This window comes from Cyprinodon tularosa, unplaced genomic scaffold (genome assembly GCF_016077235.1).
Source record: "Cyprinodon tularosa strain WSP-4 unplaced genomic scaffold, ASM1607723v1 ctg188, whole genome shotgun sequence".
In the NCBI taxonomy this organism is placed as follows: domain Eukaryota; kingdom Metazoa; phylum Chordata; class Actinopteri; order Cyprinodontiformes; family Cyprinodontidae; genus Cyprinodon; species Cyprinodon tularosa.
The window spans coordinates 789,206-805,672 of record NW_024038663.1 but is presented as its reverse complement, the minus strand read 5'-3'; the positions used below and the strand labels follow the sequence as shown (position 1 = coordinate 805,672).

General features: G+C 36.0%; 1 protein-coding gene across 2 annotated transcripts in view; it reads right to left on the bottom strand.

Annotated features, from left to right (window-relative positions):
* The window catches only part of cntn5 (contactin 5), a 225,097-nt gene that overhangs the window by 122,512 nt on the left and 86,118 nt on the right, over positions 1-16,467 (bottom strand). For both annotated transcript variants that reach the window (XM_038282848.1, XM_038282849.1), the window contains exon 4: positions 4,303-4,426. In XM_038282848.1, coding sequence (XP_038138776.1) covers positions 4,303-4,426 — 124 coding nt within the window. The remainder of the gene's footprint in view (positions 1-4,302; positions 4,427-16,467) is intronic.

The window sequence follows — 16,467 nt, the reverse complement described above, 5'->3', positions numbered from 1 at the left end:
TTACCCCCGAACAAACCTTGTTCCTAGCTAAACGATAAAAGATATCGACACACTTCCTTCAATGTGAGTGCTAGGAAGGTCTGAGGAACAATTTCACCAAGGCTCATGTTGCTATGTCGAATGGTTCCCGAATGGGAGCGATACCAAAAAGTCTGTTTTTTTTTTATTTTCAGTTCGGATTTTCAGAGAGCTCTCATTGGCTTTCTATTGGGGAAGTGTGGACTTCTTCGTGGTCTGGGCCAAACTGCAGGAAAACCGTAAATCCGACAAAAATGAGGCTTACATTTCCTGAATCCTGACAAAAATGCCTACGTTTTGATGTAAAATTTATTTCAATAGAGTGAAAAATGAGGGAGTGAGAAGAATTTGTTCGGAAAAACCAGAACAGCTCAAAAGCTAGAGCACGCACTCTGGCAGTTGAAGAATTCCGTCCATAGACTTCCATTATAAATCTGAAAATCGTTAAAATTTCTTTTCAAGTTTGAAGCTTCACTGAAGTAAAACTGTAAAAGTTAGCAAAAAGCTGAGTTAAACAGTAATAGCAGAAAGATACAGAAACATTTTAAAAGTTGAATGGTGTTTCTAGGTGAAAGTATGCTGAAGTAGTTAAAGGTCAAAGATGTTAAAGTTTTAGCTGAATTTTGCTTAAATCTGAGAATTCTACATGCATTTCAATGGGGCCAAAAATCGCAGAAAAAGCTGAATATCGCGAAAACTACAAGAAATATCTTTACCAAAAGATATAGCAGAGGTCTCCTGAACGAGCTGAACGTTTTGATACCAAATTTGTTTAAGTCGGCTGAAAACTGTTGAAGTAGTTTAACGACCAAAAACGTACGGAAAAATAATAATAATAACTAGAAAAAGCTGTTTCGCAGAAACAGCAAAGTGGGAATGCTTTTTTTGCTGAATGAAAAAAGCACAAATTAGCTGAGGAACATATGAAAATGTGATAGGAAGTCATCAGAAACTTCAAACTGCAGAAAACAATTGAATCATCTGAAGATTTTGTAGGGTAGAATCATTTGGCAGTAAAATGGCAGAAACAAACTCATCTTAAAAGCTGCACAGCCAAACCATACATGATATCAAAAAATGTCTTGAATGTGGGCACTAGAAGGGTCTTAATATAATGTCTCCCAAGTTTCTAGAAAAATGTCTAAAGAAATTTTGAAGGGGGGTTTACCTACTTTCCAGAAACATGTCAGGCGTGTTATGAATTAGCAGCAAACAGAAAAGCTTAATTCCTGTCCAGAAAGAGAGCAGAATGAAGCCAAAGTTCACAGCATAGGCTGAAAAGTATTAAATTAGCTGAATCAGAAAATAAATTACAAAGAAAAACTTGAATCTTATCTGGTTGAAGAAAAAATGAGTAGCTTAAGGATGGGAAGTAAAATGTTGAGGAAGATGGTATTGAATAAGTATCAAAATTTTGAAATCATATGTGGAAATGTCAAGACTTGGCAAAACAATTTGAAATGATTTAAAATGTGTTGGTTGATCAGCATAAAGAAAACAGTGTCATCCTTAGAGGATTGAAAATCTACAAACCTATGTGCAAGACTGACCATGAGAAGCAGAGGAAGGACAGAGAGAGAAGCTTATAGAAAGAGAGCTAATACCACTTAAGGAGCTGAATTTATCAAAAAAATTGAACCTGCATGTTACGAGCCGCTGTGTTGATGACAGCACCGTTGGCAGGCTTAGGCTGCATGTTACGAGGTTAGCAGATGCTTTATTACAGTGTAAATCTTAGAACCTGATTAAGAAATATGCACTGAGGTGTGTGGTCAACAGGCCTTGGTAGTGTAATTTGAAGAAATTGGTTGAGTTTGGGTCATAGCTACGAGCCATACGGCACAATGAATGAGTGTGTGTAAGGAAGAGGCTTTTATTTTGTAGAGTCCCTTTAGTCTTATTTTGAAAGTCTATCATGGATGTGTGTCAAGGGAAGGGTCATGCCCAGCAGTGATATAGAATCCATTTCTAAATATGAAATCACTGGTTTTCCATGTTATTGGGTGAATAGATGCTGTATTAGAGCGTAAATGGGAGACTTTTATTGTGAAATTCGCTCTGGGGTATGTTTTGAAAAGGTCCCTAGAGTCTAATAGAAACAAGCTGGTAGAGTTTGGGTCATAATGCTGAGCCATTTGCATCAATTAATACGCGAGTATAATATAGAGGCTTTTATTGTGTAGGGTCACTGGAGTCTTATTTTGAAAGTCTAGCAGGGTTGTGTGTTGAGAAAAGGGTCAGACCCAGCAGTGATACTTGATGACTTTCCAATCGTTAAATCACTCTTTTCCCTTGTTATTAGGGCAGTAGATAAAGTGGCAATGGGAGGCTTTTATTTTGAAATTTTCTGTGGGGTGTGTTTTGAAAACCCCCTAGAGTCTCATTTTTAAAAAAGTGGTTGAGTTTGGGTCATAATGTTGAGCCATATGCTGGGAAAAAATATGAGTTTAATGTAGGGGCTTTTATTTTGAAGGGTCCCCGGAGTCTTATTTTGAAAGTCTATCAGGGTTGCGTGTGAAGGGAAGGGTCATGGCCAGTAGTCATATTGTATCCACTTCCTAATGTTAAATCAGTGTTGTCTCCCTCCATTAGATTAAAATGTGCTGTTTAAAGTGGTGGAGGTAAAATCTCTTTGAAGCACGGTTACCTTGACAACGCTTAACGAGCCTGTCAGTGACAGAGAGACATGCGCTTCACTTTCGTTCCTTTGTTCTCAGGCTTTTTTGAATGGGAATATCAGCTCCGAACAAACAAGTGCTGAAGACAAACCGTAAATGGTATCTTAAAAATTCTTTCAGTCTAAGCGACAGCTATCCTTTGTCTCCAATTGGGGTAACTTTCATGGCTGTAGCTCATTCACAGCCTTAATGGGAAGGAGGAATATAAAGGTTTGAGAAATCCTGCTGGTCTCATTGAATAACATGCAGCACAATGGTAGAGCAGAACTCTCAAAAGCAAAACTTTCCCTCCGAACAAACGAGCGGTGAGCCAAAACCGTATTAGGTATTCAAAAAATTCTTTCACCGTGAGCGTCAGCCATCTTTGGACTACAACTGTTGTAACTTTCATATTTCTACAATATTTCGTCTAGGCGTGGTGACGATGTAAAAAAGTGTATAATTGTCAAAATCTTGATTTTGGGGTTCGGACAGATTTGTTACCCCCGAACAAACCTTTTTCCTAGCTAAACGATAAAAGATATCGACACACTTCCTTCAATGTGAGTGCTAGGAAGGTCTGAGGAACAACTTCACCAAGGCTCATGTTGCTACGTCGAACGGTTCCCGAATGGGAGCGATACGAAAAAGTCTGTTTTTTTGAATTTTCAGTTCGGATTTTCAGAGAGCTCTCATTGGATTTCTATTGGGGAAGTGTGGACTTCTTCGTGGTCTGGGCCAAACTGTCGGAAAACCGTAAATGCCACACAAATGAGGGTTACATTTCCTGAATCCTGACAAAAATCCCTACGTTTTGATGTAAAATTTATTTCAATTGAGTGAAAAATGAGGGAGTGAGAAGAATTTGTTCGGAAAAACCAGAACAGCTCAAAAGCTAGAGCACGCACTCTGACAGTTGAAGAATTCCGTCCATAGACTTCCATTATAAATCTGAAAATCTTAAAATTTTCTTTTAAAGTTTGAAGCTTCACTGAAACAAAACTGTAAAAGTTAGCAAAAAGCTGAGTTAAACAGTAATAGCAGAAAGATACAGAAACATTTTAAAAGTTGAATGGTGTTTCTAGCTGAAAGTATGCTGAAGTAGTTAAAGGTCAAAGATGCTGCAGTTTTTGCTGAATTTTGCTGAAATCTGAGAATTCTACATGCATTTCAATGGGGCCAAAAATCGCAGAAAAAGCTGAATATCGCGAAAACTACAAGAAATATCTTTACCAAAAGATATAGCATCATTCTCCTGAAGAAGCTGAACGTTTTGATACCAAATTTGTTGAAGTGGGCTGAAAACTGTTGAAGTAGTTTAACGACCAAAAACGTACGGAATAATAATAATAATAATAATAATAATAAAGAAAAACAGAAAAACAATAAGTGGGAATGCTTAAGCATTCCCACTTGATAATAAAGAAAAACAGAAAAACAATAAGTGGGAATGCTTAAGCATTCCCTTTTGATAATAAAGAAAAACAGAAAAACAATAAGTGGGAATGCTTAAGCATTCCCACTTGATAATAATAAATATAAACAGAAAAACAATAAGTGGGAATGCATAAGCATTCCCACTTGATGAGATGAAATCAGAAGGGGGGACAAAAAAGAAAATGCACACCTGTAAGTGGGTGGTGGATTTCCCCGCGCCTCACAGTGCATCATCACTTTCTTTTCATCAGAATCCAATGGAAAAATAACATCATCTGGCTCTTGGATAAAAACAGGCCCAAACTCTTCTGTTTCTGTAAAGACAGAAAAAAAAGGGTAAACATAAAAAGATGATGATAATCGCTCAGTTCACAACAGGAGTGCCATCATTTTTCCAGTCCAATTACCTAACAATTAGGAACAGAAAATAACGATTTACAGCCTCATGCTGTGATTGAATTGGAAAGAGCTAAATGGCATCAGGATGGAGGCGACATATGTTTTCAGAGTATTAAAAGGCACTAGAAAGCATGGCTGAAAAAAAGCCCAATTGAGAAATAAAAAATTACAAATATGTGTGAAGAAAGCCTTTGAGACCTTACGGATACTCCTGTTCAGTATGATTAACTGAAAATAAGAGCTATAATACCACTTTTCCTGGTCTAGGAAAACTGCAGCCAATTTACATTTACACCTTTAGACCCAGTGCAGTTTGCCTAAAAGGTTAAGTGAGTTGAGTGAGATAAGTGAGATTTTAACTATAGAGGTAGCTCCCAGCCAAGTTTGGGAGAGCAGAGCACAAAGTAAGCGTCATTTATCTCCCTGGCTTGCTTCCAACTTTGGCTAGGCTTTTGGATTGCTGCTGTTCACTGATGTTCATTAGACAAAATAGTTGCTACATTTTTGCCACGCTTAAAAGAAAGACTAATTTAGCTGTTTAGAAATATACTTGTTTGTAAAAGCACGGACTGTAATGGTGTGAAAACAAAAAGGAGAAACACCAGGGGGAACAATCCAATCCAATTTATTTATTTATTTTTTTTGGGGGGGGGGGGGACTATAAACAGGAACCTAATTAGGTATGGGGGAGGAGGGAGATAAGCTCACTCCGTCTATTTCCTGCTACTTCCTTGTAGGATTGAGCCTTTAGCATTTTAAACAGAGTTATTAAAGGTAATAATAGTAGTTATAACACTGTTCTTTAGTGCCAAATGTCTTACGTGTATGCAGTTTTTTTTTCTTTGATTCTTTAGCAATGTCAACAGTGGTTAGTTGAACATTGCCTAGAGTTTGCCTAGTGGTTAGATCCCCACAGTCTGCACTCTGGCTCCCTGTGGAAGACCCTTAACTCCACACTCCTCCCAAGGCGCCGCAAAATGGCAGCCCACCGCTCCCCAGGGGATGGGTTAAATGCAGTGTTAAATTTCTCCAATGTAAGATCAATGCACTTCAATTTCTTTCTCCTTCCATATAACATGTAACAGAATGTATTTGCATCCCGCTCTAATTTACATTTTAGTGCATTAAAGTAGCTTGACAAGAATTTGAAACTATAACAGAAAATATATAAATTTAACCTAGCACAGTATTTATACTAGTCATAGATTGTATCAATAGGTCTTTAAATAAAAGGCTTCGACATCCATGCATCAGTTTATCTATTTTATTTTAACCGTGTGCCTAAAAATGAAAAACTAAAACACAGTGCATGTCAACCACACTTAAACATTTCCACCTCACAGAAGATACAGTAAACACCACTTTTTAAAGCAAAAAAACCCCAAAAACAAATATGCTTCTTCTGTTGTCTCTGAATTTAACAAACCTCATAGAAAATAAAATTTTAAATTTCAGTACTAAATTCATACATAGTTGCTATGTGACGTCACTCTGTTTCTAATCACCATGTTGGTGGGCAGAATTGTTTTAACACATGTGGGAACTATATATCACTTACGGCAGGGGTCTTCAACGTTTTCCAGGCCAAGGACCCCCAAACTGATATATGGACTTCAATATGGAGCGGGGACCGCCTAATTATATATATTATATGAAATTGTGTTATATCAAACTGGTCCTATAGTCACTCTATTACAGATGGAGTAATGTAACAAAAGTAACTTCTCCCTGGGATTATTAAAGTATTTCTGATTCTGATTCATGGTTGATGGGACAGGTGTTGTGAATGAAACGGTGCCCAGCTTGAAAGAGCTCCTGTGTGTCGCTGAATGTGTGCACTGATGACTGGAAGACATCTTTTGCCTCCATTTATCTGTTTACTACAGTTTGTTGAACTCATGTTTATGTATATTAAAGTACATTTGACTAGGTGGCAAAATTGCAGGGGGGAATATAAAAAAAAGTCTAATGAACCAAAACTTTTGCGACCCCTGTTGAAGACCTCCGACTCTGAGATTAACACTTTGAGAGATGTTTTTTTTTTATATGTCCCTTTATCTCCTCCCTTTTTTCCCCTCAGTCCAAAGCAATATCTTCCTCTTCTTTCCTCATCCTTCTCTTCTTTTTCCCACCCTGGCTCTCCTCTAACTGTTGTCACTGCTGCTGTACTACATACTTGTTTTTTTTTTTCATTGCAACAGTTAAGAAAGATACTTTCATCATTTAAACAAAATTGTATGTTTTTTCTTTTAATTTATTATAATGCAAACTGACAGCAGAGCATCAAACCATGATTTTTATCTTTTTTGATCAGAGCATTTTATTAGATTAAGTACTTTCCATACAAACAAACATAACCAGGCAAATTCACGAAAATTACCTAGGGTAAACCCTAAGCATGAAACTACTTGACCCTGCCAACTATTGTTTAAAGCAAAACAGAACTCAATTAAAACCCATTAACATAATAAAGGTTCAGGGTAACACAGTCACTGTCCCAGTTACTCGAATTCAAACCTCTACTGTAACATAGACCACCAAAAAAATGTCCAGCAGGTCTTGACATCATCCAAAAACCTTTCATTAGCTATTTTATATGCTATGTCAGAGTAATCAAAGCACCTGTTACATGCTTTTCTTACAAATGAAAAAAGTCGGGGAAAAACACATTAAAATTTAAACATTGAGCAGTATTTAAAATTAAGTTGTGATTAAAGAGAATTTTTACGCAAAATGGGCAGATTTCTTTGTTGCGATTTGAGAGTCCAAAGTTGACCAAAATTGAAGATATGGGTTGAAGATACAGGTAAAAGGAACCTAAGTTATTAATAGTTATAAAGTCAAATATCAAGAGTTGGTGTAAAAGGGAAGGCTCTGCCAAAAAAAAACCCGATTAATATGGTGAAATGGCACATTGCTGTTTTGTTGCACCACTACTGTGACACCAAACATTACTCTGCACGTCTTTTCACGAATAGAGAGGGAAAGCGCTACCTTGAACGGAGCTGTAAACTGACAAGGATAAGTAGGCTGGGCTGAGTGAGCACAGCCAGTTGTTATTTGGGGATTTTTCAGCAAATTGCCTCGAACATGGAATGTCTGAGTTCACGAGAGGGTATGTTAGAAGGCCTGAGATCATACGGACAAGGGAGCACCTTGAAGGGAGATGCAGTTTCTGTGCATTTTAGGGGATCTCCTGTGAAAAGCTTGCCAAGGAAATGTAGTCACCAGCCAGATCAAAACTCAGCAGGTAAATATGTGTCTCACAACACTAACCTCATACAGTGGTACTTACTGTTAAAAGCAAACCATAAAATAAAATAAAAAATGATTGGCCCAAAACTGAGATCTAGGTAAGCTAATCAATATAATAGAAAAGTGTATTATGATATATGTTCGAAACAGGGCAGGGTAATGCAGCAACAACTCTGTCCATCTGAACAAGACAGCTAGTTTCTTCTTTAGTATAGACTCTATGAAATCTATTTTGGGGTTAAATTTTCACATTATTAAAAAAAATATATATTTAAAAAAATCCCAAAATTGTAGTCTGGGAGTGCTTTTTTTTGTAAGATTTTAACCACATTTCTCAATAAATGTTAATTTTAGTGGTGGGACATTTCTTTCAAAAATATTTTATCAATGTTAACTTTCCATAAACATACAGTAGATAAAACAAATTACATTTTTTTAAGTTGTCCAAAAAAGCATACATTTAACGCATAACATAACCACAAAGCTCATTTTGTTTAATGACTAAGCTGCAGCTTGCTTTTCTGCTGCGAATAAGATCATGTAACTTTTTTTTTTTTTTTCACATTCTACAGTAAATATTCTGATAATCTAGATAAAGTGTCACAGCTTTATAAATAAACACATCTTGCTTACAATCTTTTGAAATATAAACTGACATCTAGTTCATTCACATTTCTAAATGTAGACTGATACAGTAAGATCAATTAATTGCAAGTTCTGGTTGTTTTTTATTTCTTCTCTCCCCCTTTATTACAATCTACACAGGAGCTGACAAAAAGGTTATCATTTACTCGAGAGATGTCAAAAGCAAAAAAATTGCAAAATGCTATAACCGCCAGTAAATGGTTGTTAGACTAGTTTCTCTTTGATATTTCCTGATACACTTCAGCTTTTTTGTTTTGTTTACTGTGCTCAGGAGGGCCTTCAACTAATACAAAATCATGTTTTAAACAGCTTTTCCCGTTACTCTATATAATGCTTATCTAAATTTGAAATTCTGTCTAACTGAATCTTCAGTTTTTTAAAAAGAACCTTTCCCTATGATTTAAGAAAATAATGACTATAGTAAATCCAGCAATTATCTTAGTATATTATATTGTAAGTGACTTGTTCAACTCAGTTGAAACATAATATTTGCTGACTTAGAGGTTGATCTGGAGTACCCTCAATGGAAACATGGAAATCACTCAATCTTGAGTAAATGCCACTATTTAGAAAAGATCTCATGTCAGGATTTGAGTCAAGGCTTTTCGCTCCCTGTGTATACAATTGTACTGCTCTATAGGGAAATGAACAGCTTTTGAAGTAATATCCCAATCACTGGAGGAAAATTCATCAGTATTAAGTTTCAAGGCATGCTGTGTTACAACCCTCAGTCTGAAGCATTGGTGGTGTAAAAAATAAATGAAAAACCAGAGTTCACTACCCTCTCACATTATTCTTTGTAGCTTAACTGTCTTCCAAGTAAAATATACTCGACAGCATTGATTTGTTGAATGCGTCCAACTTAGCTACTACCATATTTGAAACGAATTATTACAAACAGTAATATGAAACATAGAGCTGAATAAAATATCTAACAAATTATTTGCAATTGAGTTATCATGTATGTTTTCACTGTTAAGGTCATGTTTAACAAAGATTCCTAAAAAGTTGCACTAAATTGCATTGCGCAATTTATCTTTACTATGGGTAATAAGTGGATGTCTTGCAAGTGATTTGCAAAGATTTCTGCAAAATTTTAGGATGTGGAAACAATTTTGCTTAGGTCCATTAAAATAAACATATTACATGTGACAGTTATCATAAAATAAAGATCAGGTTCAAAGCTATGTAGATGGAGGTAATAATGGTGATTATTAAAAAATTATAATGATAATGCAAAATAATATTTATAGTGCCCCTCACATAGGTAGCCTATCTCAAGGGGCTATTAAAAAAAGTAAAAAAAAAAAAAATAGAAATATGAAAATAACTAAAGCTAAAAAATAATAATAATAATACATCTTAAGCCATGAAAAAGCTGTCTTTGTCAGCTGCTTGACATCCGTTATTCTCTCCCAGACAGAGGAGCCACAGTCAGGTTTAGACTGGGCTCTAAACCAGGTTTATCTTCAACAGCTTCATCCAATAAACTTAATAAAAAAAACCTCAAAAGATTCCCTGTTTCTCGCTGCTTTCATTTTTGCCAGCCTGTGGAAAATTATTGTCTGTAAAAATATGGTTCTACTTTTATTACTTTTGATAGTATAAATATGTTAACATACATACAATAATTCTCTCTATCCACTGACACTGTGTAAATGCCTCCTTTGTGGTAACAATGTGTGCAGAAACTTAGCTGTGACTTTTAGAATTACAAAAAAAAAAAGAACCAAAAAATGTTGAGTTACATATTTGAAGAATATTTGGTAAATGTTCACATAAACATTTTGCATCTTCACCAAACATGAATTTGCCTGGTTTGGTTATAATAATATCATCTACACATGGATGAGGAGAAAACATACAAAGAAAAATTTGCACATGTCATCTGCTGATGTAAGAACCAAGTTGCTTTGTAAATTATTTTAAAGACCATATAGACAACTGAAAGCTCCACAATTCAACAAACAAATTATTTGTTACCGTCCATCTTTATTAAATAATAAAAGTAATTATATATAAACACTAATGCACTAATGCAATATAGAATGCATCCTTCCTGCAGCACTTTTTCCACATTTAGTTATGTCACAGTTGTATTCCTAATAAAATTAAATAAATCTCCTTCCACAAAACTTTACAAAAAATATCCCAGTATGGCCATTTAAAAACTTTTTTGAGGTTGTTGCAAATTGCAAATTTATATATATAAAAAAGAAAATTAAGAAATCAAATTTAAGTAAGTATTCACAGCTTTTAATATAATGTTAATTTACCTTTGGCAGCTGTTAGAGCCTTAAGTCTTTTCAAACAGGATGCCATAAGGTTAGTACATCTATCATAGGGCTTCTCTGACATAGACTGTAAACCATGTGACCTTATGTAGACAGGTATGCGCCTCTCCCTTATAATGTCCAATTAACTGAATTTACAACAGTTGGACAGTTGGATTTTAGCTGCATAAAAATCTCAAAGATTATTTCTGTTAAACAATTGTATTAAATATGTATTAATCTCAAAAGAAAAAAAATATGTTAACATGGTAATAATGTGGTACTCTGTGTAGAGTCTTAAGGAAGTAATTAATTCATTACCATTATGAGTATGGATGTAATTTATTTAAATTAAGAAAAAGTGCTGTGAACAGTTCCCAGATTTACTGTAACATTTTTAAGATGGTTTACATCTCTCTGATATCAGTTAGACATCGGCGTCACGTTTGCGGTAAAAGTGTCTCAATTTACAAATTAATACAACAATCAAGCAAAGTAACAACAAAAAAAAGACCGAAAACAAACAAACAAAAAAAATTCCAGTGTTAAATATGCAGTTTAAAAGTATATTGACTCTTTTAGAGTTATTACAACAACCACTAGAGTAAAATATACACTATGTAGAGTTCTAACTTAACATTTATTTCAAGTGGGACCAAATGCACTCTTAAAGTGTTACTTTAACACCGCAAAATTTACTGTGTAAACAGAACAAAAAAATAGAAACTGAATAGGGTAAAAGTGCATTACAGTAGGTGCCAATTTGATATTGTAACAATTATTAATACAGCTTTCTTTATTCAGTGCAATTAAAGTCGTAGGGAAGCGGCTGTTCCAATGGTTTCAGTTCTGAATTCTCCCGAGTGGTGTCCGACTTTAAACGAGTGAATAAAGTGAATGCGATCGGTCGATTATCAAGGGGGCGGGATTGTTGTGGCAGAAGGTTCGCAAGCATTTTGGTTGTCTCTGAAGCATCTTACTAACCAGTTAGCAACTTAGTGCTAGTAGGTTCCCAATGGGAAATTACATTGGGACCAAGTAGAACTTAGCAACAACACTGTCAATGAATGCTATGCACAGCGAAAAATATGCAAGAGGAGGCGAGTTGGATGAGTCTCCTCCGTCATACATTTTTTATTTAGAGGAGGAAAGTGGGGATGAAGATGTTGTGGAAGAGGACACCAGGGCAGCAGAAGCTTGGTTTGGTGTAGAAGGCTTACAGCCGTACGTTTGAACTCTTTCCTCACAACGCTGCTAGTTCTATTAGCTCTACATCTGCCGAAGACAAAGACGTCCATCCCCTTAAACACTGGGACATAACTCAATGGTAAAATAAATGATTCTTATTTCAACCATTGAGTATATTAGCTGCGACGTATGAATCGAGATGCTGTAACTGAAAAAATTAACACAGGCCGTTAGAATTAACACAGCATTTCAGATTCAGTGACATAAACTAAACCATAATGTGTTAAAGACACGCTTAGTTGTTTTAAGCTCCATCCGCATGGAGACAAGATTAGACATAATCATAGGCCAGCTAACGGCCTTAGCAGTGCCCAAGATAAAGTACTTATCTATGGGCCCTCAACTGTGACAGTCATTTCTCAGAAAGTAACAAAATTAGCAAATCAGTTACTAAAATGTCAAAGAAAGAACTTACCAGAAAGCAACTATGTAGATCTAAAATGCTGATGATTCTGTCCAACTTTCCTGTTATTGGAGCTAAATGGTGAACTGGGGGTTCAATTATTACACAACATTTTTTATAGAAATAAACTGTGTGACAGACCAGCATTATTAAGAGAAAATGGCAAAGAGGCTGATGGTAACTATAGAGAAGGTGTAGAGATACAAAGCTTATATGTGAGAATCTGTAAATAGTAAAACTCTTAGTAGTGCAGTTCACAAATCTGGCATTTACTTGGGGCTAAACCATATTACAAGATACGGTATAGAAGAGTATTATGAAATAAAGCAATAACAAGAGATCACAGCTTTTCCTTTATACCATCCTTCTTCAACATATTTCCTCACTACTCTGACTAGGTTTTATGATCCTGGTCACAAAGATATATATGAGACAGCAGAAGTCCACCCAAGTTTCCAATATTTCATTAGTAAACTGCTTTGTAATGCATAGCCCCTAAAAGATTTCAGCTTATTAAATTATGCATCAACACAGTCTTGTGCGATTCCAATATTGCACAGACTTATGCTGACAACTTAAATTCTATATATTGTTGAGCACCACGTTCAATGAAAAATAATTTTGTTGTTAAAATAAAGAAATAAGTACCTTTTGGCATTCACAGCAAACCGTTTAGATGAAACACATGGAAGAGGGTGGTCTTTTCAAGTGAGTCCAAAGTTTAATATACGAAATTTAACTTACTATACTAACTATACAATATATAAAACACAAACACCACTCTGTTTTTACTATCTAACCTATTAAATAACACCTAGTCTGCTATCTTCATAAGGAGCATCAAAATGCAATAGCCACAAAGGAACAGTTTAGATCAAAGGACAATTGTGTATTAGAAAGACCTGGGGAAAGTCAACACCTAATCAGATCCTACAACTTGAAAGTTGCTGTTTAAATAGATAGCCTGTTCCACAAAGCATTGACTCAAGGGGATTGAATAAAACTGCATGCTACACTTTTACGATTTCATATTCTTGTTTTTGGAAAAAAAAAAAAAGCCTAGTTTTCACAAAACGTGAAGTTTGTGGTTGAAATGTGCAGTTAGGTTTATAAATATAAGGATGGAGACAGTATTTTTTTTTTTTTTATATGTTTCAGTACATGAACACAACAAATGATGAACAAAACTATTCAGATGCAGTTAAAGTTCAGACTTTCAGCTCTAATTTAGTAGATTGAACAAAATGGTTGCATAAAAATGTGAGAAAACAAAATCCTTTTTTAAACACAATTACTTCATTTCAGGCAACTGTTTCTAGGTAACTAAAAAATTTCAATAACTGTAAATAAAATGCCTTTGTAATGCACTGCCAGGTTTTTACTACATAGGTTTTTAGTTGCTTTTTATTTGTGGATCTTTCTGTTTGAAGTTTTCTCTTTAACAAGTTGAATGCATTTTCTATTGGCTTATTATGATGTGAGTGACTTGGCCATTAAAGAATATCACATTTGTTTCCTTTATCAACTCCTGGGTTGCTTTGAATTTATATTGTGTGTCATTGGCCATCATTTTTTGCAAACAGTTTGTATCTAAATACCTCTGAAGTCATCTGGCAGCTTCTGTCCTATGACACATCATCAATAAACAGTAATGACCCAGTGCCATTGCCTAGCCTGACGTAGTGCTACTCAATTCTAGTCAGAATATGAGTCTGATACTGCTCCATAGAGCTGTGATTATGGGGCGTGTTTCGAACGAACCAGGAAAAAAAATGCCTCTGCACTCAATTGGATAGACCTACAACCAATAAGAGCAACGGAGTGCGTGACGCATGTTAAGCGATGCATAGTTGTTGTCAACAAAAATCAAAGCGTGCAGTTGCACACCTAGAATAACAGGATGAGCCTTGATTGCGTTTCTCTGTTCCTCTTTTAAAATTAATTTTACTATCGATATCTTCTAGAACAGACCTAATAGCAGAATCTACACACCTCAACTCTCCAGCGGCAGCCATTGTTGTTGTCACCCAAGCACACTTTGGTGACGTGGTTGATTACGTTACTGTTGATCATCTGTCCATCATCGTATAAAGCCCGTCCTGACAATTTGATTGGCCCGCCAGATATTGTGTGAGCATACTCGTGCTACTATTGAGCAATGCCAGACCGAACTTCCTGACCTCAAACGTTGTGGGCAGGACTAAGTTCGGAATGGCACCCAGGCTAGCCATTGGCAGCCTTGCATGCCCAAACCATCAACCTGCCTTCCCCATGTTGTACAGATCATGTGGTATGCTATGGATCAGAGGCTCAATCCAAATACCTAAAATCATACCTGGGACCGTTATGCCAATAAGGAAGCGCATCTTCGGTCACCACAATAATTGCTATAAAATAGTGCTGACAACAAGGAATAATGCAGTTGCCCATAATCTTTTGTTTGATGGACCTGGCACACACTAGCTCATTCAACAAAAATCCACTATTTTGTGACATGTGCCCTGTTTGACAAATGCAAATGTCCTTTAGATTCATATTTTTGGGGTTTTATAATGGAGAGCTTCATAATATTGCTACATGTGTTTTCAGGAAAAGCTCTGCGTTCGCTAAGTAATGACATCCATAAGACTGAAGGCTTTCCAGATTCGGCACAGCAGTTCCAGGCTCCTTTCCACCCATGAATATTGTTCTTACTGTTGACCCCAGGCAGGTGAAAGGGTAGAAGCTGGGAACAAGTATGGGAACTTTGGTGGCTTTTTATGTTTTTTTTGTTAGTTTATTTTAGTTCTTTTAGCAATCTACAATCTAGCTCTTTTATTCTTCAGGCTTATCAGAGGTTTCCATTGAGCAGTGAACACTCTGTATTAAGTTTCATCCAGTATTCTCTTAATGGTATATTTGGATATTGAAACACCTGCCTACTGCAGAGTTGTTCACCTGGTTGCCTGGTTTAAAGAGGTTTCTTTTCACCATGGAAATTATTCTGCAATCATCCACGACTGTTTTTTCCCGTGGGCGTCTAGGTCTCTCTGTATCGATGAGTTCACCAGTCCTCTCTTTCTTTCTCAGGTTGTACCAAACTGTAGATTTTGTCATTCAGATAACTACTGCAATTTCTCGGGTGAGCTTTTTCTGCTTTTCCAGCTTAAGGATGGCTTGTTTCACATGTATGGAGAGCTCATTTGAATGCATATTCATAGCAAAATCTTCTAAATGCGAGCACCATACCTAAGATCAACTCCAGGTACTTCATCTGCTTGACTGTGAATGATATAACAAAGGAATTGACCACACTTGCCCATAAAACAGCATTTGAGTCAACTCTCTAATAACTTTAAGTCCCTTTAAAAATAGGGTGGCACATGTTTAGGAGCTGAATCTCCTGCATCCTTAATGAAAGTTTAACATGAATACCCTCAAATGACAAAATGGAAGTCTGACTTTATATTGAATGTTTCAGTAGTGGTAAAAAAAAAATTATTGTTGTTTTAAGTGCAAAAAAGAGGTTTGACAATTTTAACATGCCATTAAAATTCATGGCACAAGTTATAAAAATAATCTATCATTCTTATTTTGAGGTTATCTTACAGTATGTGTGAATGAAAACCACAACTTTCTCTAAGGAAGAGATATCCATTATATCTGGAGAACAACTCAAAGGGAGCTGAATACAGGCATGAGCTTACTTCAATTTCACAAAGGCCATAACCTGGTCAGTCCAGACAATGCACTGTGATAACAGAATGGTAAGATACATTGCAAGATCAACTCCAGACAGACAGGATGTGTGGGAAACCTGAGGGGAGAGTGTTGGAAGAGACCTGAAATATCAAAGTGTATTCACACCAATCATTTTTATAGGAGTTCAGTCAGACACTGAAATACCTGGGCTATATCTTTTTGTCTGTTGCAAGAGCTATACCTATTATAGTCTTCTACATTTTGTTGCATTTATGTGTGTGTGGACTTGTTTTTGTTACCTTGTGGGAGTACTGTGAGGCCTATTAGTTTCACACTAGTTTGATAAAAACTGGTAGAAAATGTGATAGTGATTGAAAAGGAAATGCGGGACCAATGTCAGGAAATCACATTTTAGAGGTTAGGAAGAGGTTAGAGTTCATGTTAACAGTTA